General features: G+C 41.5%; 1 protein-coding gene across 1 annotated transcript in view; it reads left to right on the plus strand.

The window, feature by feature from the left end:
• Nucleotides 1–26,203, plus strand: part of PRKCE (protein kinase C epsilon) — a 477,162-nt gene that overhangs the window by 426,810 nt on the left and 24,149 nt on the right. The window contains exons 12-14 of the mRNA XM_065400343.1: nt 6,176–6,314; nt 11,325–11,513; nt 24,690–24,836. Coding sequence (XP_065256415.1) covers nt 6,176–6,314; nt 11,325–11,513; nt 24,690–24,836 — 475 coding nt within the window. The remainder of the gene's footprint in view (nt 1–6,175; nt 6,315–11,324; nt 11,514–24,689; nt 24,837–26,203) is intronic.

Below are 26,203 nucleotides of genomic sequence, written 5' to 3' on the forward strand. Positions count from 1 at the left end.
GTTTGGAAAAGGTTCAGAATGTAGCATGTGTAGGATTTCAGATGATGCCTAAAGGTGTGGCTTCTGCTGTAATGCAAGTAGTGAACCTGGAAGCCTAAGGACCTGTACTGACGGTAAGCACGAGTGGAAAGGCCTAAGTATAGCTTGACATAAATAAATGACAGACAACAGACCTCAAGTCACAAGTGTGAAGTATAAATAAGTGCAGTAAGATGAAGTAAGAAACAACAAATATGAATTACTGATATTTTAGGTATTTTTAATGAATATATATCACAAGTCACAAGCATTAACTGCAGTAATGCCATAGCAACTGTTATTGTAAATGATAACAAGTATGAAGTAAATGATTGATTAACCTATAGGAATTGGGGCCCCCAACATAAGAAGAAAAGGGGTGTATATGCATTATGAATATGCATAGGCTAAAATGGGCACTAGCGTCACACGGTATAAGAGAGAGTGGCACCTAGAACATAACTGGGAAGATCAGGATGACTAGATAGTGGAAACTAGGATGTCACACACTCTCCTGTCTATGGATTTCCCCACGAGGGACCATGAGAATACAAGTTCTTTTTTTTTTATTGTCCTTTATATGATTATAATAGGTGTTGAATTCTTGGCTAACTACAGATTTTTTTATTCATCATGTGCGTCTCAGGGATCCTCCATTTAATGATAACTCACATACTTTAGCTTTTCTAGAGGTGAACCCTAATCACGTAAATATTAACTGTTTAAATTAAGAAGGCTACAAGAATCACTGCATTAATATGTGATGATCATTTGCAGGTAGGTTTAAACTTGTGTGATGTAAATGGCATCATCCACTTTTGATGTATTCAGAATTTTCCTGTCTATTAATTATCTTAGAGTCTCTATCCATCTTGCCCATTACAAATGTCTATCTACCCATAAGCAAATAAAACCAATGACTGCACCACTCTGCCTCTCCAGCACATGGCGGCCTGGTGCTATTGTGTTTTATTGCTCTCTAGGATTGTTTTAGGTTAGAAGATCCTTGGGGTGGTAATTATGTATTCATCTATTTTCTATTCATTGTCAAGCACGCTGCTGGCTTTTACAAAAGGTTAAACAGTAGATGCTAGGAGCTGCCAGTGTGTCCTCTGCCTGCGCTGGGAAATCCCCCAATTCCAAGATCAGAGAGTTAAGCTAAAAGTTAAGAAGAATAGTTAGCTTCCGGGATCAGTATTATCACTACAAATTCCAGAGTTTCCAGTTTTCTGAGCTGTCCCTTGAATTTCATCAATCCTCTATCATAATTAGCCACATTATGACCTTCTTTCTGTTCTTAACTTCTGTTTTGATACTAGCTGGAATTGGTTCCCAGATTGTGTCAAATGTAATCATGCTATGATTGTTTGACCCTAACAGCTCAACTTTCTAATTCAGCTTTTATTATTCCATAGGTTGTGGGGATTTCCAAATTTGGAAGATTAAAAAACACCTACAATTATAAGCTTGTTTCTGAACCTCCACCTAGAAGGTTTAATTTCCTGGCAGCACTGCCTTGGTGCTGTAGTTGACCCCTTTATTAGCTCAGCTAGCTTAGCCTGGAACGTAAATAGTTTCACAACTCTCGTCAGAGTGTTTGCACACAGTAGAAATTTCCCAGTCTTCAAGAGTCCAGTCTTCTCTCTGTTAGGCCTACTAAATGATGTCACAGTGTTGTCTGAACACACACCCTTGTGTGTATAGCACTCGTGACTCAGATGGAAGCAGTGTCTCATGGAGGGCTTGTGTGGTTTTTGGAGTTAACTCTCTTGTTTTATTTATCTCATCCCATTGGCGGGGTAGGATTGAGCTGGTTAGTATCTGTCTCCTATCTATGACAATGAGAGATTTTGTAATTGGGGCTTACCCAGGTTGGTGAGCAGAAATGGTTGACCTACTAGGTTGAAAGGGTTGGTGTGGGGGGGATTTTTTGTTTTGTTGTTGTTGTTTGTTCCTAGAGGTGGGGCTTTTTTTCCAGTGTAGTTCTGGAATGCACTCAAGAGGGTGCTTACATTGGTATTGGGACAGTAGACTTTGTGGCCTGCCCTGGAGGACCTTATGTGGGTGGTCAGCTGGGGCTCTTTACAGTTGCCAACAGAGTGCAGCAATGCTGCCTGAACTGAGAAGAATTGGTACCAAGGGATTAGCTCACGTGATCCCTGTGGTTGTGGGTGGAGGGACACAAGGTGGGGCAGACTGTTTCATAAAGTGTAGACCAGATTCATGAAGTTAAAAATCTTGATTCTTGTGACTTTGCCTTTAATTATTTCTTGGATGGCTGAGTTGTCAGTGGATGAGGATGCTTGGTTCATGCTGAAGGAAGGATGGGGTGATTTGACTAGGAATGAGGTCCTCAGTTCTGCAAATGTAACCTTTGGGTGGGCTACAGTTCACTTCATTGCCCTTCTCCAGTACCTAACCCCCCCCCCCCCAACTCCCATAGAAAAGTAGCTGGAGACCCAGAATTCGGTCTTTAAGGATTTTCAGCAAGGATTGCACAGGGTCAACCTCCCCACATTCAAGTTCCAACAGGAACAAAAGGAATGAATTTAATTTATAACTTTATAAAATCTTATGAAACAATAAATAATACAATAGAACCTCAGTGTTATGAATACCTCAGCAATATAGGTTTTTTGTAACTCTGAAATGTTCGTAACTCTGAACACAACGTTCTGGTTGTTCTTTCAAAAGTTTACAACTGAATATTGACTTAATACAGCTTTGAAACTTTACTGTGCAGAAGAAAAATGCCGCTTTCCCTTTATTTTTTTAGTAGTTTGTTTAACACAGTACTGTGTTTGCTTTTGGGGGGGGGGGGGGGTTGTCTCTGCTCTTGCCTGATTGTATACTTCCAGTTCCAAATGAGGTGTGTGGTTGACTGGTCAGTTCGTAACTCTGAGATTCTACTGTAATAATTTAATTTTAGAACATAACATGGCTATTTTATAATCCTCATACATTATCTTCACATTATACATAAATAAAGAAAACTAATTAAAACTAAACAGGTCAGTCAAAAGCAACATCTTCCCTCCATTTGCTTGTAGAAATCTTCAGCTGGAATCCATGCAGACTCTTCCTCTTCTGAAATCACTGCTAGCCAGTCAGCTAACTGATTAACCAACTACTCAGTTAAATATATAGAATTTTTTAAAAAACATTATGAGAAAATACAGAACTGAGAATAGCAAAATATAAATGATTTTTTTCTCATTATCACTTTTAAAGAGAAGTTCGTGAATCAAACTAGTTGAGACAATTTAACTGAAACAATTTGGCTAAAATCAAACAGCATTCAAAGTATACAATTAAAATAGAAGAAATGATTTTTCCCTCCCAATTTCCCCTTTCTATAATTAACATTGGCCATGCTTCCCTGTTGGAGGGTTAACAATGTCATTAACCTGCTGCAAGATGCTTCAGAGTTAGGGAAAACAGCCTCCTTTCTGCTCCTTTCTCCCAACTCACACAGGGCACATGGCCTTTTGTAAAGCAGTTGCTCTGATCGCTTGCCCTCATGGAGTCTGATCCCAGCAACAGGGAACCTATTGGAGCATATCCAAAACTACCAAACCCAATTCCAGAAACTTCTGGATGGGGAGTGGTAAGTCTGCCTAGCAACAATGACCCAGACACAACTCACTCCTACCCCCACCCCTCATAGGTCTCTTAAAGAGATACCTCCCTATTAGGCATATATGTTACACAAGTATTCTGAAATGTGGCTGAATGATACTACTAAGACTGTTTTAGCATAGTTGGCTCCAGCTGGTACAGTGTGAACATAGAGTGGGATTTTGTTCCCTTCCTTGCCTTAGGAAAAACTGCTATTTTTCTTTTCTTTCTTTCTTTTCTTTCTTTTTGTCTGTATTTGTTGGCTTGTATTTTTAATGTATGGCAGAGGTGTTCAGAGCCCAGACAGACACTTCTTTAAGTTTTGTATACATCTAAATTAATAAATAACAATAAAAAGGATTGTATAATGCTCCTCTAAGCAGAAACACTTTCTACTTATTTTTTGTTCTTTTTATCAATTTGTTTCTTTACTTGTTTGCTTTTTCATTCAAGTGTTTTTCTACCCCTCTTGGTCCAACCTAAGGCAAGTGACAGGTAAACTAATGGTGCACAGTATCCACTGTATTAAATCATGAGATAATCATCAACAGTATTTTTAGAAAATGTATAAATACTGTGCAAGACAGGAAAGGTGGATATCCCTTTCTCAACATGTTTTTGACCCCTCCCAATCTAGTAACTGAGAGTTGGGTATTTTTGACATAAACACATTCATGCTAAGAATGATTAGAAACCAGCTGCTAGGATGTGCTGTGCTGCTCTTTAACAATGAATGTGTTATATTCCTGTGAGATTATTTCTGAACAGTTTTTTATGCAAAGAAAATAATGGGGTATTGCAAGGCTGGGAGCTTATCCTCCTGAGTCTTATCTCTCATTGGAATCAGAACTTTGAACTAAAATTCTAGTATAGGAACCCAATCCCATATTTTTAAGTGACTGTTCATGCACATTATGATAGGATGTCTTCTTTCCTGGATGTATTTGACAACTCTTGCTTTTAACTCCAGCACTGAGGATTCTGTTGTTGGCAGTACTGTGCCCCTCTTAAAATCACAGATTGCAGGACTGAAAAATACGCCAATTTTAGAATCTGCTAAGCGTTACATTTAGCACAATGAACAGAGTGGCTTTAAGAGACGCTCTTTGAGTGCTGGAACAATAAAACTGTCCTTATTTGACTCAAAAGTCCTTCATATTGCAGTGTGTTCTGTGTGCACGTTCAGCCTAAAAGGATATATAAATATTGCCTTAATGTGTGGAAGATGGATTATTGAACATTGCTCTCTAATTTAAGTATATTGGATATATATTATTTATAATTGGTATTTTGAGTTAAATCCATGCCACAGATTATTATTTATTATTGTTATTATTATTATTAGAATAGGTTTATTGCTGAAGGTTCCCAAGGCACGCCCTGGAGCAGGGGTGGGCAAGCTTTTTGGCACCACCAATCTCAGATCTCAGAACATTGCTAGCCTTTGGCAATGGTAACTTCCTACCAGTTTTTGAGGCCAGATCCCCAACATGCTCTGACTCTTTGCACCACTCCAGCAGCACAAAGGAAAAGCAAAGCCTGCCTAGCCTGCCTCTGGAGGAATCCTCCAGCGTAGACAGAACCTCTGAGTGGGGTCAAGCTGGAGTAATAGTTTGGTGTCTTTCTTCTCGCATGGCAAAGGGCTATGTCTGGAGCAACACGGTGAACCCTGATTGCTAGAATGGCTACTTCTATTTTTCTTAGCCTCTGTTTACATTAAGGGATTTGTGCTGATGCAATTACCTTAGGGTGACCAGATGAAGGGAAGAAAATATCGGGACACATGGGGGGTGGGGGGTGCCCGCCGGCAGAGCAAAAAAAAAAAAAAAAAGCCGAGTCCTGCCCCGGCTGAGCAAAAAACAAAAACAAAAAAACCACAGCGCTGCTGGCGGATATCGGGACAAACATCGAAATATCGGGACATCTGGTCACCCTAAATTACATCAGTTTGGTTACACACCAGTGCAGACTCCTAATATAGACGGGCTGCAGTGGTGCAAAGCAGGGTTTATTGTAACTCAGTAACATGCCCAGGTAATCATGACTGGGGTAAGCCTCGTTTTGCACCGATACAGCAGATCTACATTAGAGTTTGGCACCAGTATAACTTCATTGTTAGACTTTGTCCACTGTGAATCTCTTTTGTGCAGACAGAGCCTTAGGTGTGATGGAATCTAAAGTGGCCTCTGGCCAGGCCTAGGTTTGGGAATTATAAAGGGGGAAGTCTTCTCACACTCATCTTTGATACTGTGCTGAGTACGGCTGGGTTGGGCTTGAGGCTTGTGCTTTTATGCAGCTGACAAATCCTACAAAGTGCTTGGTACCGTCAGTTTTCTTGTTACACCAGAATCACTCCTGGAAACTCTACATGCACATAGCGAACAGCTGATTCTGTTTGGTTTTGCTGTGCACTTACCTATTTGTGCTTTCCTATAGTTTGTGGGTCAGCTGGGGGCCATGTACTTAAAATTTTTGCAGTGTGTGGCCTGTTTGAGAAAAAGGGTTAAATATTGAATCTTATACCTTTTTATTATCCCAGAGACCTGAAATTGGACAATATTCTTCTGGATGCAGAGGGTCATTGCAAGCTGGCAGATTTCGGAATGTGTAAAGAAGGGATTCTGAACGGAGTAACAACCACTACATTTTGCGGAACACCAGACTACATAGCTCCTGAGGTATTTTTTATACCAGACTTCACATACAAATATTGCCAGTAATCATAATTAACTGTGGTACACATGGATAACTGTATCTGTTGTATGTGCAAGGTGAAAAATGTGGGCCAGATTCTGTCATCTGCACTACTTGAATAATCCTGTTGAAATCTGTGGATCTCTACAAGGAGTAACCTACTCAGCATCAGTAGTTCGCAAAATCTGGACCTTTGAGTGTAAGGGAGGGGCAATGTCTGTGATTCTGTACTTGATAGCTGTTGAAACCTTGCTTTTAAAAGTTTCCTGTACTGTATTTGATGGCATTCTCTAGTAAATTGTTTAGCTTTGCTGGTAGCCGGTTGTCTGTCATTCTTTCATTAGTGGGTAATAGTGTATTAGGTTTTCCCACTGAATATTTGCCCATTCCATGTTACCTTTCCTTTAAATTGAGTAGTCACTCCATATGTCAAAATACCCATGTCATACACTCCTTGCTGCAACTACCAAAAGACTCGAGCAGTTAAACATGCTCAACTTTTGCTTTTTATCATCTAGGCTTTTGTCTTGTTCTGTACTAGAAGGTGAAGAACAAAAATGTCAAATTGAAGCAAAAGTGACCAGTTTGTTATTGCATGATGTTGTCATTTAACATTTTCCCCTAACACATGTTCCTGGCATATTGCATTATTCTTCTCCTTGTCCACATTTATGACCCTACTGCTGCTTTGAAGGTGCTTCTAAACCTTTCAGATGCTAGATGTAATCGGATGCTCCCTCCCAGCAATGACCTGTACCCAGGCCTAAAAACAGGGATATGTTCACCTGTGTAATAAGACTTACATAGATATGATCTGACACAATGTAACATACTGTAGGTATCATATTGTGTTAGACCTGTATGGGAGTATCATTGTTTCTCTGCTCTGAGGTACTGATGAGTGACATATAATAGACTCCCCTGTTCGTCCAAATGGAATGGGAAATATGCAAATTTATGCATGGATGGATTTGGACATAACTTACAGTATTTGGATATTTGGATAAAAAAGATGACATAGCACTATGCTATTTGTAGATTACCTAGATTTTAATACCATGGATACATTTTCAAAGGTCAGTGCCTAAGCTGAGTCAGCACCATTTACATGGATTCCCTTTACAAGTACAGGCATTGGTATGTGCAAAACAAGTTCTGTACAGATCTGCCCATTCAAGTTTAGCCACCAATCCTTGAAAATTTTGTCCTGTATGTAACCCCCCTTTCTTCCCTGGGTTACTCGGAACAGGCAACACTCACCTGTGTGCCTGGGTGCCTGATGTTGTTGACATTAAAGGAGATCCTGAGTATCCCAGTGGTGACGTTGGATAGGTGGGAATCCTTTATCCACCCCTCTGCTGCAGTCCCTTTATACTAAAGGAATTTACAATTGGCAGTGCCTTCGCCTGGCTGGCCCCTGTACACACTCAATGGCGTGCCTTGGGAACCTCCAGGAATAAACCCCTCCAAATAGTAATAATAACAATAACAACAACAATAATAATGATTAATAATTAAATATGTGGCATGGGTCTAACTCAAAAATACCAATTATAAATAATATACATCCCCTATACTTAATTTAGAGTTAACACACCTTTACTTAACAAGTTAAAGAAACAGGGTATAACAGTCTAAGATTATATGTCACTACTTATTTAAATCCACAGGGGGCAGTTGAATAAAATCAATTAACAAATAAAATATACAGTAATAAATGAATCTTCTGTAACTGGCATTTGCACTGCCACCATTTACCCCACCCCGCTGTGTACACTCCTCTGGATTTCAGAGTCATAGACACTTGCATGGGAGCGCTTGGAGATCTGCAGCTGGAGACAGCATGCTGTTAGTTCTGTGTATCAGTCCAGCCAAGGCAACAAGCTGCACAACCCCTCTGACGATTGGAGCTGGCTCCACCACATGTCAGCAGCTCTGGGTCCTGGTTCGATGGGAAGATCACTCTGCCTCTCTTCAGACTTAGACTCTCTGCTGTGCCCCTTCCCTTTCCCAAACCAGAGTGAGAGTTACTCACACTGCCTTCACTGCAGGCCCACCTCATTCAGCTCCAGGCACAGCAATCATCTCTCCCTTGGCTCCTGTGAAGCCACCAACCTACCTCTGAAGCTCCCTGCTCAATTAAAGCCACAGCAGGCTCTCAGCAGCAGCTTCTGGCTTCCTAGCAGCAGCTCTTGGTATGGACAGAGCTCCACACCAGTAATCTGGCTCTTCTCCCCAAAAATGGAGCCCACCGCCTGCTCTCCTTGCACTGCCTGGAAGAGCAAGTCTCTCTCTCTTTCCCCAAGGCATCATGGGAGTTGTGGTCTCTAAGGCTGGATTGCAGCGCACAGGATCTTCCCAACTGGAACATTCCCAATAAAGTTCAGAGGCCCCTCTAGTAAAGGTGGCCTACATGTATCTCACACATATTGCATTTGTGCTAAGGATGCTGGGCAAAAAGTTATATCAGCATTTTTTTCATCAAACATTATTTTGCAGGGGGAAAATGTTGGTTGCTAAGTAAAGATAAAGTGTAAATCTGTATTTTTAGCACTAGATGATATCAAGTATTGGTAGGTGCAAAGGCAAGGAAACTCATTTTAAAGCTACATAATTTGTGCCTAGGGTGGTTTGCGCAGTTTGAGAGAGCACTCCAGTAAGAAAAGGAAAGCAAAATGAGTTTGTGTAAGGTTTTGGCTTTGTGAACATTATTTCTTTACTCCACTAGGAAAAAGAATCAGAACTTTGTGGATTCTTTTATAAATTTTTACTAAATAAAAAGGCAGTACTAAACTCCTAGACATTTTCAGATGAAAATTTGGGCCCATTGAAGGTGGCAAAACTCCCATTTTCCCTTTTTGTTTGCTTCTCACCATTCCTTTTCCTCAAGCTTTCCTACTGCTTTGTCCTCTTGAGTCACCACTATATCGTTCATGTTACTTTTGATTGGCAGGATGTCAAAGCAAAAATGTGAAATCCAAAGATCATTCCCACACCAGACCATGGAGAAGTCCAATTCTGAGGACAACTTTGCAGCTGACATTTCTGTAATGTATTTCTATAATATCACAAACCAAAACATAGGGTCCAACTACCTACAGATTTTGGGGACATTTAGATCTGGATCCAAGCACTATGATTCAAATCTTAGACCAATACCTGCGCTTATATTAATATTGGATGGGTTTTATATATACAGTACAATCAGCATTCACTAGAGCTGAGTACAATAATCCCTACCCAGAGGATTCCAGCTATAATGCTAATAACCTTTGAGTGTGTGTATGGTGGTTGCCATTACAGCTATCAACCCGGGGTCATGGTACCTTTTCTTTTAACCTGTCACCTTCTTGTGTTGATACTTTGCAGCCAAACTGCAGACTCCTTTCCAACAGACTAAAGTCAATAATTAAGCTTGTTCCTCGAATAACAGTAGCCCTGGAGTAATATAATAATAATCAATCACTCTAACCCATCCGAGGTGTCTGTTGCAAAGTTGGACTTGCTTGTGTCACACATTGGAACTTGCTGCCACTACAAGTAGAAAACCTGCCAGTTTTCCCAAGAAGCAAAGATAATTAAAGCAAAGTCTACAATCTTTAGTATAGTACAGTGGGGTTGATGCTGCACGAAAGGGTATCATGTTTTCCTATTGTAAACAAAATTCTCAAAGGAGGATGCTTTTGGCTTCCAGTATTCATACTAAAAGAATTATTATAAATCTTAGCAGATCTCTGTGCAACAGGACCAACTATATCAATGTATAGTGTTCAAGACAGGGACAATGAAAGGATGGGTTCTAAATTAATTACCACTCTAGATCTTGAGGTCTTGGTGGATAGTTCTCTGAAAAGTTCAGCTCAACATGCAGCAGTGGTCAAAAAGGCTAACAATGTTAAGAACTAGTAGGAAAGAGATAGACATTAAGATAGAAAACGTCATAATGGGACTATATAAATCCATGGTACACCCACACTTGAATATTGTGTCCAGTTCTGGTCACCTGATCTCAAAAAGGATATCATGGAACTGGTAAAAGTTCAGAGAAGGGCAACAAAGATGATCAAGGGTATGGAATGGCTTCTATACGAGGAGAGACTGAAAAGATTAAGGCTATTCAGCATAGAAAAGAGATGACTAAGGGGGGATATCATAGAGGTCTATAAAATCATACATGGTGTGGAAAAAGCGAATAGAGAAGTGTTATTTACCATTTTCCATAATACAAAAACCAGGTGTCACCTGATGAATTTAACAGACAGAAGATTTAATACAAACAAGAAGTAGTACTTTTCACGCAACACACAATTAACCTATGGAACTCATTGTTATGGAATCTTGTGATGGCCAAAAACATAACTGGATTCAAAAAAGACCTTAGTAAGTTCAGGGAGGATAGGTCCATCAATGGCTATTAGCCAAGATGGTCAGGGATGCAACCCGATGCTCAGGGCGACCCTAAACCTCTGACTGCCAGAAGCTGAGAAAGGAAGGTGGGAGAGGATTACACCATCGGCCCTGTTCTGTACACTCACCCTGAAGCTCTGGTATTGGTCATTGTCAGAGACAACATACTGGGCTAGATAGACCATTGGTTTGATCCAGGATGGCAGTTATGTTCTGATTTTACATTTGCCATCACTTTTTTGCATATGCAGTAGACTTTTCCCCAACTTGGTTTAAACAATATAGAAGGCTATACAACTCTTTTACTCATGAACATTCTAGGGGAGACCAATAAACTTGGTTAATGCTTCTGAGAACACTACTGCGGGTTGGTTTTCAGTGCAACACGTTGAAACTTAGCAGTATGATTGATATTAATAGGAGCTGCACAAGTAAAAAGCCCATGCCTACTGCCATTGAAGTCAACAGGATTTGGCCTCTTTGAGACACTGTAGTAGGATAAGCATCTTGTGTCTAATCAATAAACATGCATCTGAAGGTATCACTCAAGTTGCCTATTAAATCTGACCTCTCTGTTTCCCTAACAGATCCTCCAAGAGTTAGAATATGGTCCCTCGGTAGACTGGTGGGCTTTGGGTGTTCTGATGTATGAAATGATGGCTGGGCAACCTCCTTTTGAAGCTGACAATGAAGATGATCTCTTTGAATCCATACTTCATGACGATGTGCTCTACCCAGTCTGGCTCAGCAAAGAAGCTGTCAGCATTTTAAAAGCAGTGAGTCTTCCATTTCTTCTTCTCTCGTTCTTCCTTTTTCTCTTTTCTTCTTTTTATTCCCTTGCTGAAAATTGAATTTACCTTCAGGAGTTCAGAACAGTCACCACTGGGAGTTCAACCACAGTTCAGAGTGCCACTATTAGGATAATGGGTCCTGGGATAAATTACACTTCTTGTGGGAAAGGAACAGAATGTTTGTGTTCCTTGCAGTTGTATGCTGTATAAATCTAGGCAGAATCATGTTTCAGGGAAAATCACAATCAACTAGAGCTGTGTTATCACTCTGACACTTTACACACTGCATGTTCACTAGGAGCAGGGGAAGCATTATGTAATTAAAGAAACAGTGTCAATGTTTTTATTAGCAGCAAAGAGTCCTGTGGCACCTTATAGACTAACAGACATGTTGGAGCATGAGCTTTCGTGGGTGAATACCCACTTCGTCGGATGCATGTTTTTACTTTAATCCACATATAAACTTTGCCACCCTGCTGCCTTTTTTAACATGTTGTCAAAAATATTTTAAAGCTGCATGTTGTTTTACTTACTTGACACAATGGCATTTTTAAACAGATGTTCCCACTATAATGCAAGTGACTTTGCTTTGGTCCTTCACCCCAGGTGAGCTGGGTGATTGACAGAATCTTGTCAAATCCAGGTAGGTTTTGCTTGTCAGGTGGCCAAAACATGTCACCAGGTAATTTTGGACATTCTACTTAATCATCAGTCCCGTACTGCATCCCAGTGGTAAATTTGGGGCTTTCAGTTTGAGAAGAACTGTAAAGGTTGGGTCTTACCATAATAAGGTCTGTATAAGGCTTCATTCTGCAAGTGGCACAGAAAGCTGGAGTGAACATTGACTTGGACAGCACTGGGACAAGAAGCATCATTCAGTGACTCTTTTTATGCGCCTTATTCTTGTCCTTAGCTGAAACGACTCTTTCATGTGTCCTATTATGTGTCATTGCATTTATTTTTCACAAAAATGTGTCACTTATACAATAGCCCTGATTGTGCATCTGGATTTGTGAGTCTTCAGCAAGATCCGGGCACAAACATTAAAAGCTAGACGTCTAGCTGACTGTTTGCACCACAAATGAGATAGACAAATGTAAATCATATGACTCCTAAGAGAGTGAAGGATGGCTCTGAAACTGAACATTTCATGATGAGTTATCATGGCACTTTCTCCCTACCACAAGTGTTTCCATGACAGGGGAGAATATATAGTCCAGTAAGATGTGGATTTTTAGGGAAAGTCCTGGTATAGAGTCATGGGAACAGATAGCTCATGTGGGCATGAACCAAACCCTCAAATTCCAATAGCCCTGAACTTTAAAGAAGCTGAGATGCAGATCTGACTTTTGACAGTGGCCCCTGTCCATAATTAACCAAACAAAAAGCTGGGGCCCAACACTCCGATCTTCATGAGAGTTTAGACACTGATCCCAATGTTACAGCTCAGGTCCATAAATCTTAACCACTCAGAGAAAATAATTCACAGGTCTATTGTGTAAGCTACACATTTTTGTGAAAAATAAATGCAATGACACATAATAGGTTGGTTTCCTGTAATGCTGTTTTGTTGTCAGTTTATAATTCTGGTTAGTCTGTTCTTCTGCCAATATCTTTTGATACTAACCATGCTTATTTTTACCTTACTGTGATCCCTTGTTGATGTCTTTCTGTTTGTAGTTTATCATTAATGCCCTTTTTCAACTCTACAAAGAGAGTTACAACCATAAACCATCTTTTACATTTTACATTTTAAAAAGTATATTTCTGGTTGGGCCAGTTCCTCAGCTGTCATAAATCAGTTGAAGTCAATGGAACTGTGCCAGTATACACCAGCTGAGCATCTGGCCCCTTACGTTTAACAATCTGCTTGTGTCTATGTAGTTATTGTCTGAACATTAGAAACTTGTGATCTTCGTCTAATACTTTAGCCACATTGTCAGATGAAGAACAGGAAAAACAGAGGAAATAGAGAGGCGTCTATGTATTTTACTGCTGAATACTAACAAGGGATTAGCTTTGGAACAGTTTATTTCCTCACATTGTACTCTCAGACATGGGTCTTGTTCTTTAGACACTACATTTTCACAGCCCTTCAAATAGTGTTTGGGGAAAGTTTAACAAAACGACATACATTTACCTCAAATGTAATTTTCAGTTCAGTGTTTTAAATTTTTTAAATTTTTTTGCAAGAATCAATTTTCCATTTTTAATTCCCGCAAAAAAATCCAAGGACAATTTTCCAGTAAACATTACCAACAGCATGTTACTTATCCTACAAGAACAGATCTTTTTAGGCCTGTTTTTGTGAATGTGCAGGAGATGCTATTTAAAATTCCATTCTGTCATGTGAGAGAGACAATTATTCATTGAAATGAGACTATTTACTGCTGATAGTGCTGGAATGCATGATAGATTGTGTAGCAAGCCAGATTGTGCCCAGCACTGTGTTTGTCTGCAAGAGATGGAGAGAGAGGGTGTATCTATCTAGCATACTGCCAGTGTGTTTTGCATTCCCCTCTATACCTGATCCACCGAGGATACAGGTCTGCTCCAGCTCTCAGTCTTGGAGCCTGGTGGTTTAGCTCAGGCTGTAAAGATTTGGAGGTCTGGAGGTCCTTAATTCAATCCACAGTATGGCAGCCATCACATAAGTGGAATTTGGGATTTAAGCTGCTGTAGACTTCAGACGCTTGGGATGAGTTTCCTCTGGTTTCCACTGTCTGTGGTCAGTGTGTTACTGATCTCCTTCTGTGCCTGACCATAGAGGATGTGAGTCTGTTTCAGTCCCCTGCTACTGAGTCTGTCTGCTTAGTTCAAGTTGTAGAGATTTGTGTTTAGCACTGGAGGTGTTTAGTTTGAGTCCTGGATGAGCTCCTACTTGTGTGACGGCCTGGCATCTTGGCCAACCCCAGAGATTGAACTGGGCACCCCCAAAGCTAAAATTACAGATGGGTGCTGGTAACAGATTCATATAATCTGTGACTCAGGCATAGAGGCAGTCATGTAACCTGCACTGACCAGTGGGTTATAACTTCACTAGCCTTTTTGGGAAAATCTCTATTCTAATCTGTATAGGTTCTTATGACATGCTCATCACCGTAGTATTTGAGCTTCTTCTAGTAATGCACTAAGCAATGTGACTAACATCTATCACATGTTATTTGTTTACTCATCCTCTCCACAGAAGGAAAAGTATGTGCTGTTGAGGTCATTTGGGTTTTTAAAAAAATATATACATGTTGCTATGTGTTTGTTAGAGAAGGCCAGGTCAAAGAAATTCGCCTTGCACTTGGAGCAGAAGGTGGTGAGGTTTTGATGGTCCTTAATTCGTGGAGGTTCATTCCACAGTCTCAGATTGTCCCCAAGAAACTTCTGTCTCCCACACTGATGAGCTTTACCCTTATTGTAGCAAGCTGTCTTGTTCCAGAGGAGCAAAGTTGCCAACCACCATTTTCATCCTGGAGTTTTAAGCCGTCTTTTAGATATGCTGGGCCCAGGCCTTTGAGTGCCTTGAAGATAAAGACCAAGACCTTGAACTTGATTCAGTATTCTATGGGAGGTCAGTGTAGAGAACGAATGACAGGTTTGATGTGTTTGTGGTAGGAGAACATGTGCTGCAGTGTTCTGATTCTATACTACTGGGAGTTTCCTAAGTGCTGAAGTCTTCATGCCCAGATATATTGCATTACTGTACTCCAGCTGAGAAGTAGTGAAATGCATGAATAAGTGAGGTCAGATCATCATCCACCACAATGGGATAGAGTTTCCTAGCCAACCAGAGATGATATAGAAAGCATTACTCATGAATACAGCTATGTGAGAGCTCAGAACCAGCTCCACAAGTACACCTGCACAATGGACTGAATTTTAAACAAAGACTGCTAAGGTGGCTGTGAACTCTTCAAAGTGCTTCCCTCTGTCCACCAGTGTCAACTCTCTATTGCTGCTGTTCAGCTTTAGCCAGCCGTTCTTCAGCTATAAGCTGATCTCATCCAAGCACTGGGCCATCTTGATGCTAGGTCATAGCAGTATGGTCTGATGTGGTGAAGGATAAGTGATGTGGTGATAAGCTTACAAGAAGTGGAAGATTGGACAAATGACCAAGAAGGAGTATAAAAATATTGCTCAGGCATGCAGGAGTGAAATCAGGAAGGCCAAATCACACTTGGAGTTGCAGCTAGCAAGAGATGTTAAGAGTAACAAGAAGGGTTTCTTCAAGTATGTTAGCAACAAGAAGAAAGTCAAGGAAAGTGTGGGCCCCTTACTGAATGAGGGAGGCAACCTAGTGACAGAGGATTTGGAAAAAGCTAATGTACTCAATGATTTTTTTGCCTCTGTCTTCACAAACAAGGTCAGCTCCCAGACTGCTGCACTGGGCAGCACAGTATGGGGAGAAGGTGACCAGCCCTCTGTGGAGAAAGAAGTGGTCCAGGACTATTTAGAAAAACTGGATGAGCACAAGTCCATGGGGCCGGATGCGCTGCATCCGAGGGTGCTAAAGGAGTTGGCAGATGTGATTGCAGAGCCATTGGCCATTATCTTTGAAAACTCATGGTGATCGGGGGAGGTCCCGGATGACTGGAAAAAGGCTAATGTAGTGCCCATCTTTAAAAAAGGGAAGAAGGAGGATCCGGGGAACTACAGGCCAGTCAGCCTCACCTGAGTCCCTAGAAAAATCATGGAGCAGGTCCTCAAGGAATCAATTCTGAAGCACTTAGAGGAGAGGAAAGTGATCAGGAACAGTCAGCATGGTTTCACCAATGGCAATTCATGCCTGACTAACCTAATTGCCTTCTATGATGAGATAACTGGGTCTGTGGATGAGGGGAAAGCAGTGGATGTGTTATTCCTTGACTTTAGCAAAGCTTTTGATACAGTCTCCCACAGTATTCTTGCCAGCAAGTTAAAGTAGTATGGGCTGGATGAATGGACTATAAGGTGGATAGAAAGCTGGCTAGATCGTCGGGCTCAACGGGTAGTGATCAACGGCTCCATGTCTAGTTGGCAGCCGGTTTCAAGCGGAGTGCCCCAAGGGTTCGGTCCTGGGGCCGGTTTTGTTCAATATCTTTATTAATGATCTGGAGGATGGCGTGGACTTCACTCTCAGCAAGTTTGCAGATGACACTAAACTGGGAGGAGTGGTAGATACGCTGGAGGATAGGGATAGGATACAGAGGGACCTAGACAAATTAGAGGATTGGGCCAAAAGAAACCTGATGAGGTTCAACAAGGACAAGTGCAGAGTCCTGCACTTAGGATGGAAGAATCCCATTCACTGTTACAGACTAGGGACCAAATGGCTAGGAAGCAGTTCTGCAGAAAAGGACCTAGGGGTTACAGTGGACGAGAAGCTGGATATGAGTCAACAGTGTGCCCTTGTTGCCAAGAAGGCTAATGGCATTCTGGGCTGTATAAGTAGGGGCATTGCCAGCAGATCAAGGGACGTGATCGTTCCCCTCTATTCGACATTGGTGAGGCCTCATCTGGAGTACTGTGTCCAGTTTTGGGCCCCACACTACAAGAAGGATGTGGAAAAATTGGAAAGAGTCCAGCGGAAGGCAACAAAAATGATTAGGGGGCTGGAGCACATGACTTATGAGGAGAGGCTGAGGGAACTGGGATTGTTTAGTCTGCAGAAGAGAAGAATGAGGGGGGATTTGATAGCTGCTTTCAACTACCTGAAAGGGGGTTCCAAAGGGGATGAATCTAGACTGTTCTCAGTGGTACCTGATGACAGAACAAGGAGTAATGGTCTCAAGTTGCAGTGGGGGTGGTTTAGGTTGGATATTAGGAAAAACTTTTTCACTAGGAGGGCGGTGAAGCACTGGAATGGGTTACCTAGGGAGGTGGTGGAATCTCCTTCCTTAGAGGTTTTTAAGGTCAGGCTTGACAAAGCCCTGGCTGGGATGATTTAGTTGGGAATTGGTCCTGCTTTGAGCAGGGGGTTGGACTAGATGACCTCCTGAGATCCCTTCCAACCCTGATATTCTATGATTCTATGATAGGTAGAACTGTGTGTCATCCGCATATTGCTGGCACTTGAGTCAATGTCATCTGACCAGTTCACCTACTAGTTGCATGTAGCCACTGAAAAAGACCAGAGAGAATTGATCCTTGTGGGACTACACAAGTCAGGGGTCTATTGGTGGAGGTGCAGTTTCCCAGTACTACTCATTGGTTGCGTGCCTCTAGGAAAAACTCAGACCATTTTAATGCATTGCCCTGTACCCCTGCCCACCACTTTCAGGCAATATGGTCAGCAGTGTCAAATACTGTGAGATCCAGGGGGATGAGAATGGATGTCTGTCCTCTAGCCTTTGATAGGAGGAGATCATGCATCAGTGTCCCTAAGGCAATTTCAGTTCCATGTCCTACCCTGAAACCAGATAGTGCCAGGTCTAGAATGTTAGCTTCAGTTAAATGAGCTTGTAAATAGCCTCGACCAGCTTCTATATGAGTTTGTTCAGAAATGGGAGGTTTGACACTGAGCAGCAGTTGGCTAGAATCACTATATCAGAATATTGTGTGTTTGAAGGAGAAGGGGAAGGTTTTTTGCCTGAATGACACTTTGGCTATTTCAGTCAGGAGTTGCACCAGTTGGTCATGACTCTCTTTCACAAGCCAGGAAGGGCATGGGTCAGGTTCACAAGTCTTGGGTCAAGATTTCTTTGGGATGTCCAGAACTTCTTAATAAATGGATGTACTGAATTGTGAAAATGCATGTGGTCTATTGGTTGGTGAGTATAGGTGGAACAGATCCATGCTGCTTGAGAAGGCTTCTTGGGTGTGTGTGATCTTTTCAGCGAAGAAGGATGATAGTTCTTTACAGCACTTGGTGCTCAGTTCAGATGCAGGTTGTAGGCACTCAGCACTGGTGAAGTGGTTTACCACCCTGGATAGCTCTTTGGGTCAGGATTTGGCAGCCTCAGTGGTGGTTGATAGGAAGGTTCTCTTAGTTTGTAATACAGCCTCATTGTAGGCTTTGACGAATTTGTTATGTTTCATCTTATCTGAATCAGCCTTTTCCCCCTCACCATTGGCACACAAGCTTCCGCTCCTCTCTCTTCATCCGGTGTAGGGTGTCAGAAAACCACGGAGATCTGTATGAGCAGTGGGGAAGAAGAGGCTGTTGCGGAGCCAGTGTGTCAATGGTTGAGGCTAGTGTACAATGATAATGAATCACTTGGCTCCTTGTCCTGTGGGTGGAGTGCTGCTGTCCTTTAGCAGTCATTGGAATTTGTTGGGAGTTCTGCATGAGTCTTCATGGTTGAATCAGGATCACTGGTCTTTCGTGTTGCTTCAGATACTTGTACTAACACCAATAGAGCTCCACCAGTAGTAAGAAGAGTGGTGGTGCCTGTGTTGATGGGACATGGACATTTTTACTGTGTCCCCTAGACCAACTCAGAGGCCTGTTTCTCTACCCTTGCTCAGAGCAGGTCTTGATGACATACCAGTGCTCTGTCTACACTAACACTCCCACCACTGTTACCACCTGAGAGCTGCACTAGCTGTAGTGTGGCTGTGGGAGCTGTGCCACCTTGCACTCATTTACAGGAGCTGGGCACACTCAGAAGAACTACACAGGTCTGGCACCCCAAGTAGTGCTAGATTTCCCAAACAGGGTGCCTCAGCCCCATTTCCCTCGCAGTTGCCAGCAGAGTGGCCCCATATAGAAAGGAGAGGTGCACCCTATGGAACGATGACACAATGACCGTGTTCTCCCTCTGTTCCCAGAGATCTGGTGCCTATCTATAGCACCCCAAGAACTTCCACTGGAACAGTGCATCTCTGCACCCTACTGCTGGCTGTGCCTCAATATACCAGCTGAGTCATAAATGTTTACCAGCGTCCATATTATTCCAGCAAAGGTCTCTATTCCTTGCTGTGACTATATATGAAGCACTTTTGTTCTCCTTGAATGACAAAATATGAGATTAATTCCTTCTGGCACTCAGTATTGGTCTTGCAAATTTCAGGATTCCCAAGCTGCTGGTCAGGTTCCTATGCCACCTTCTCTGTGTCTAGTATCTAGTATCAGAAGAGGGAAGCTGACTTGCTGCAGTCTGTGCTCCTGCAGAGTGAGGGGATGGCTGAATGGGAAGCTGTATTGTGCGCCTTATCTCTGGGTCACCAAAGTTGGAGGAATAGGGCCATGAATCGCTGAGTCACTACAGAACTATGGAGGCCTATTAATCTGTCTTGCTTGTGTTTAAAGCTGGTTCTAGAAATTAAAAGGAGATGATCAGATAGTTTCAGCTCTAAATTTGACCCTACTTTAAAATTGACCTGATAGAAAATATTCTTCACATTCCAACAGTAAAATTTGCAAAAGCACCTAAGGTACATTTTCAAAAATGACACAGGGCCAGATTTTCAAAGGTATTTAGTCACCTAAAGATGCAGATAGGTGCCTAGTCGGAGCTTTAAAAGTACCTAAATAGTTGATCTCAATGGAGGTAGGCACCTAATCTGCTGAGATGCTTTTGAAAATCCCACTGGGTACCTATCTGTTTCTTTAGGTGCCTAAATACCTTGGACAGTTTGTTAAACCCCTAGCTGCCTAAGTCTCATGACCTACAACATCAGATTCTCATTTACACTAAGACCCCTTTACACTGCCAGAGTGGGGCAAAGGTGCTTAAATGTAACTGAGCGTTGGGCCCATGGTATTAATTTCAATTTACCACTATGTCAGCAAGAGTCCAGTCCTGCTCCCATTTAAATCATTGCGAGTTTTGGCATCAGCTTCACTGGGAGCAGGATCCAGCCTCAAGAAATTAAAATAAAAAGGCAATAGCTATGACTAACACGTGATCCTGTGACTTTTTATGTGGTTCTCCTGCTGCATTGGCACCATCCCGCCATGTGGCGGTTGATAGGAAGGTTCTTTTAGTCTATAATTGTATTGACAATTACATCATCAACGATGCTTTAGCAAACTGGGAGATAAATAATCTGCACTGGCTTGTGCTCCATAGAAAATAGAAGGGAAATGAATTGATATTTATCACATGGAAAAAGGACAAAAGGGGTAGTAGGATAATGTCCATTTCAGCCTTTTAAGAGATTACAGACTATGGCAAACATCAAAAATACTTTTAAAATATTTTCATCGGTATCATTTCATCAGGTCTCTTGACCCTCAGTATCTACATCTGAGTCCTATTAGGTTGTGGGGTAGAATACTAAACTACACTAATTAGTAGCATCTTAATCCCCTGCACTTTAAAAAAAAATACTTGTGCTGATGTCTTGGTTGCCTGCAGCCTGGCATGAGGGTAGAACCAGATATAGACAGAGACCAGCTTCTATTGCTTTGATATCTGGATTACACAGTACAAGAAGCATATCATATGGCTTCCATGTTGTTCTTCTCCAGGGTGCACTGGGGCTGGTTCCTGGTCTCCTCTCTCTCCCAGTCACTTAGCTGCTCCTGTGTGTGAAATAAAGCAGAGGAACCTAGGAATGCATTTTATGGTTTTCTCAGTATATCATCATCCTTTGACAAAGTCTCTTTCATAAAAATTGTTTTTATTTCCCCTAGGAGAAAATACGGGCAGTTACTGACATGAGACTTGCCTTCTATTGGGGAACCTGGAGAAACAGTGAAAATAGCTCACTTTAATTTAAGACCAAGCTGGAAGTGCTGTCCTTGGGATGGCTGATGTGTTGTTTGGAACCACAATGTACTGCACGGAAGACGTGCACTGTATCTTTCAGAAGATAGTAGGCTAGGCTCCTATCAATTGCTGATCCAGCTATGGGTCACATGTTCATTGGGAGAGACCATTTTAAGGGCTGCAGTAACTGCTTCTTTAGCAGCTGAAATAAATTTTACAGGAAACAAAACAAAACCCTACCAAAACAAACTTCACTGCACACACACTTCTCCCTGTGGAGAGAGAATGAGAGAGAACAAACAGCACGTGACAGATGTTAGTCACATGGCTTAATTCACTACTGGAAAGTGCTCAGATACTAGTTGATGGCGGCAATATGAGAATCTGTGTAGAATAAAATAGTCACTTTTATATTCTTATGGTCACTGTTCTGAAGCAGATAAGCTGTCTTCCATGTGAGTTCATTGTGAGGTAGGGTTGCCAATTTTGGTTGGATAGATTCCTGGAGGTTTCATTTTATGATGTAATCTTTCATTAAAGATTAATCTTTAATTCTTGCAGACTCCAGGACAATCCTGGAGGCTTAGCAACCCTAATTGTGAAGCAGTCTATGCAGATTATCCTGTAAAAAACAATGCCCTGTCCTCTGTGGAGGACGTTAACGATCCCACTGCCGTATTTGTATGAATATTTGTTTGCTCCAGGGCCCTTGGCCAATTTTTCCCTATCACTCATGGTTATGGAATATGCTGTGCAGTGGTCCGTTGTCTTCCTCCACTGTAGAGGCTGTTTTTCAGTCATATTGCAGTTTGTGAAGCACTTTGGATGAAAGGCATGACAAGGATGTAAAATATTACTGCTCTTTCAAGAGAAAGGCACATGGAAGTTCTCATCCTAATTCAGACAAGTCAGCAGTCTAGTCCTATCTGCTGTTTCTGACAGTGGCCTGTACCAGTACTTAAAAGGAAGGTGCAACAAAAAACATCATGCACCTGGCCAGCTGTGTAATACTATGCGGTTGGGGGAAGTTTTTCCTCTCCCTTGTTGGTGATCTCTCAGCATATTTCCTGAAGCATGTGAACAGGTAACCTGGTAGCTCAAATAGTTGCAGATACACTGTTTATTCATATCAGGGTAAAACTCTCTAAACCTCCATGGAGCCTGAGACTTTATATGTGGCTGTCCTGCTTGGGGGTGGGTGGGTGTATATGCACTCATTTGCAAACTCCAGCCCACATCTTGGGGGCATGAAATGGGGCTGCACTGCCTCCGCTCTGCAGCTGCTATAGCATCTCCTACCTATAGGCTAGAACAGCAGCCACTGCACTTTCTTTGTCCCTCGCAACTGGATCTGCGTAAGCAGAGATCCAGAGGTCCTTCTTTGTGGCTTCCCCCAACATCTTCTCCATACTAGCCTGCTTCCAATATAGAGCGGAACTTCCCAACGTAAAGATGGAGTGCTTCTGACCTCTTCTGCCTTTCCTTCTGCCTGTAGCTCCCATGCATCCTCTCCACCACCCCCATTCCTCTCACTGGCACAGGGCTACCAGGTCGGTACAGCACAGAGGGATATTTCACCCACACATGCCTAATACTTTCATCAATCCTTGCTAAGCTCTTTGCTTCAGTAATAAGTGAAAGGCTGGGACTTCTCAACATGCTCATTGCAAAGGGTTATTTGAAATTACTGCTTTATCTGTGGGGACCACTTTCTCTAAGTTAACTAGATCGCTCAAGGTAAAACTACACCGTACTTATGGGAGAAGCCACAGGAGCCAATAGCTAGGGCACAGATGTTTGTGTAACTTTGCCCTGGCCAGCATACTGGAGATAAGGGAAAATGTATATGTGCAGCTTTCCGCCTGACATAACCACATTTGTCCTTGGCTGTCCAAAATAGTCTTATGGTATAAAGAAACAATAAAACCATATTGTTGTGAAAATGTGTTGGTCAAAGGAGAAAGATATTGAAAGGATTATATGAAATAAAACCTATTTTCCTTGGGTATGATTCTGCTGCGGGATCTATTCTGGCTAAGGAAGGTTGTTGGGGCAGAAGAATGAGCAAAGGTCATGGCTTTGTGCTGGCAAAAAATGCAAAGATTGTAACCTTAGTTTTAAAATAGAAGGAAAAGTCAATATGTTAATTCTCATTAAGTTTATTTTCTATCAGAATACTGTTAAAAAGCTGCCAGTACTGGCTTAAGAATTTGTAAAGATAACAAAGCACCAAAATATCCATGAAACTGGTTGTTTGCCATTGGAAATTATGAGGAAGGATGCTCTGGTAATTGGAAAAAATGCAAAACTCAAAAATTTGCAATTAATAATATTTAACTAATAGTGTTAAACTATTTTAAAACCCTGATCACTCTCCCATACTCAATTACACTGCATCTATAGAGAGACAAATATGTAAAATTTCATGGAAGAATCTAGCTGACTCACATGTTGGCCAGAGTGACAAACTCCATGGGGCCTTATTCTCTCCAGTATCATTTACAGCCCCACAGAATTTGTTTTGGTAGTGCTTTATATCCACTTTACATGAGTGTGACTACATGCAGTGCATGACTTTTTATGGGAACACCCGGAATCATATTGTTTTCATAGACGTCATGGTCATGAAATATTTATTATCTTAATTATGACTCTTAGAATCTGGCCCTTACTGGGAGCAAGGGAGAGAGGGGTAGCACCTATGCAGAGGCCTCCTGGCAGCATTATACCTGCAGAGGCCAGTAGCAGGTATAATGACTCAAGAGGCACTGAGTAGAACTCACTATCGGCAGCTTTTGCTGCACATGGAGAGAATAGTCATAGGCTATGTTCTCTTCAGCCAAGTCTCTTGTGTACTGGCTCTTGTGTAAGGGCGGTACAGAGCCAGGCCCCAACCCACTCCAGGATGAGACTACACTCCCTCTGACAGCTGCTTAGAATGTGACTTAGTGTCCTCCTAGCACTGCCAGTGCAAACAAATACATTATGGCTACATGCTTTGCGGGAACGCTGGGAACTAAGGACAAGGTCCCTGCACCTTTTCTTCCATCTCCAGCATGTGTGCTAGAGCATCCGTATTGTGATCCTATGAATTCAAGAAAAGCAATTGAATTAACAGTTAAAAATCTAAAATCATATTTATGGCAGAGCAAACCAGACATAATAGCCTCCCTGAACGTCTATCCTTAAGATGACTCTGGAGGGTTTAATAAGTTTGTTGCTGCTTTTACCAGTTTTGTCTAACACTGGAAGTAGAAGTAGAAATACTGAAAGGGAGTCTGTTCCCAGCCAGGTGAAATTAGGATATTCCTGAAATTTTTGAGGGAGCCTTTTCCCATGAGATTTACAGGTAGGAGTCTCAGATGAGTTTGCCTGGAACCTCTAACCCCTAGAGGGAATCCTGTCACTCAGGCAGGAAATGCAGCCCTTTCTAGGAGAGTATCCTTACAAGGAGCTGCACTGAGAATGTGTGGTTGGATTGCAAATAATTATCAACCATATGTCACTAATATTTTGTAACTTCTCCTTTCCCCAGTTCATGACAAAAAACCCAAATAAGCGACTAGGCTGTGTGGCGTCGCAAAATGGGGAGGACGCGATTAAACAGCATCCGTTCTTTAAGGAAATTGACTGGGTTCTTCTAGAACAAAGGAAAATCAAGCCACCCTTCAAACCTCGGATTGTAAGTAGCAGTTTGAGTAAACTCTGGAGATAACTTGGTTAAAAATTGTTGGTTTCTTTTGCTGTATTAAGAAACTATGCACATGGTGCAGAAATTAGAAGTTGAAATAACAGAGTAAGTGCCTTGCTGAAGAGATTTCCCTGGTATTGGTTCCTCTGAAGGTAAGTGTCAGATTAGAATACACTGTAACATTTTTGTATTCGGTCTCTTTGCAAACTGAAGAGAGCCCAAGATCCTATTTTGAAGCTTTTCCTCAGTTTCTATGGATATCTCAGTCTGAAGAATGTGCTTCAAGTTATATACATTCTCAGTAGGAACTATGCAATAGTCCCACCTTGGTAAACCTTTGTGGTTGTAGTGTTTGGGGGAAAGTTCCTGATTACATCAAATAAAAAAATATAATAAAACAACATTAAGGACTAAAACCAATAAAGGAAAGAAAAATGTTTAATGGTCTAGTTATGTCCAGATACCTATCTAAGTAATAATAAAGTATCATATTTTAAATTAACAAATGTAAATAAACATCCACCTCTCTTGCTAAAGCAACCGAACCCAGGCAAAATAGTTTTCAGTATTCTTTTCTTCCTCTAAATGAAAATCACCAAACAAATGAGATGTATTTATATTTTACAAAAATGTCAACTTTTGGGCTAAGAATATGTATGGCAAATTTTATGATGAGGTATTTGAAAACATTGGCTTAGAGTCTAAAGAAAGAACAGACTCTTGACTATAGCACTGCAAGTATGGTACTTTTATACCTAATCAGACAATATTATTTTCCACTGGGTGCCAAAGCTTTGGAAACCCTCATGCTCCTTTTAATTTTGTTCCCTCTTTATTGTACTGTTTGGTCTTGTCTGCAAGTCTGATCAATGTTCTGTTTGTGTCTTTCTTCAGAGAGTTTATGAAGATATTAAAAAACATTAGGCCCAATGAATCCAAGTGTCGTAAAAATTAGGTGCAGAAAAGACCTATTAAGTCATCTAGTCTGTCCCATGTGTCTATGCAGAATTTTCCTCTGTGGGATAACAGTGAAGGTTCATATATCCCAAGTGACTGGGCTTTCACCACTTCACTGGGAGAATATGCCACTACCTAATAGATTTCACTCATAGGAATATTTCAAAACCTAAATCTAAATCTTCCCTTTTCTAATTTCATCCAGTTTAGTCCAAGTTTTACCCCCTCGTACTCTCCTCCTTAATTTCTTCCTATTCATTGTTCACACCCATCAAATATTTGTAAACTGTTAAGTCTTAGTCCAGGTTTAGCCAACCTATAGATATCTAGCTCTTTTAACATTTCCACATAGACGTGTCCTTTCATCCCATAATCATTTTTGTTGCTCTTCTCTAAACCTG

The sequence above is a fragment of the Emys orbicularis genome, chromosome 3 (assembly GCF_028017835.1).
Source record: "Emys orbicularis isolate rEmyOrb1 chromosome 3, rEmyOrb1.hap1, whole genome shotgun sequence".
Lineage (NCBI taxonomy): Eukaryota > Metazoa > Chordata > Testudines > Emydidae > Emys > Emys orbicularis.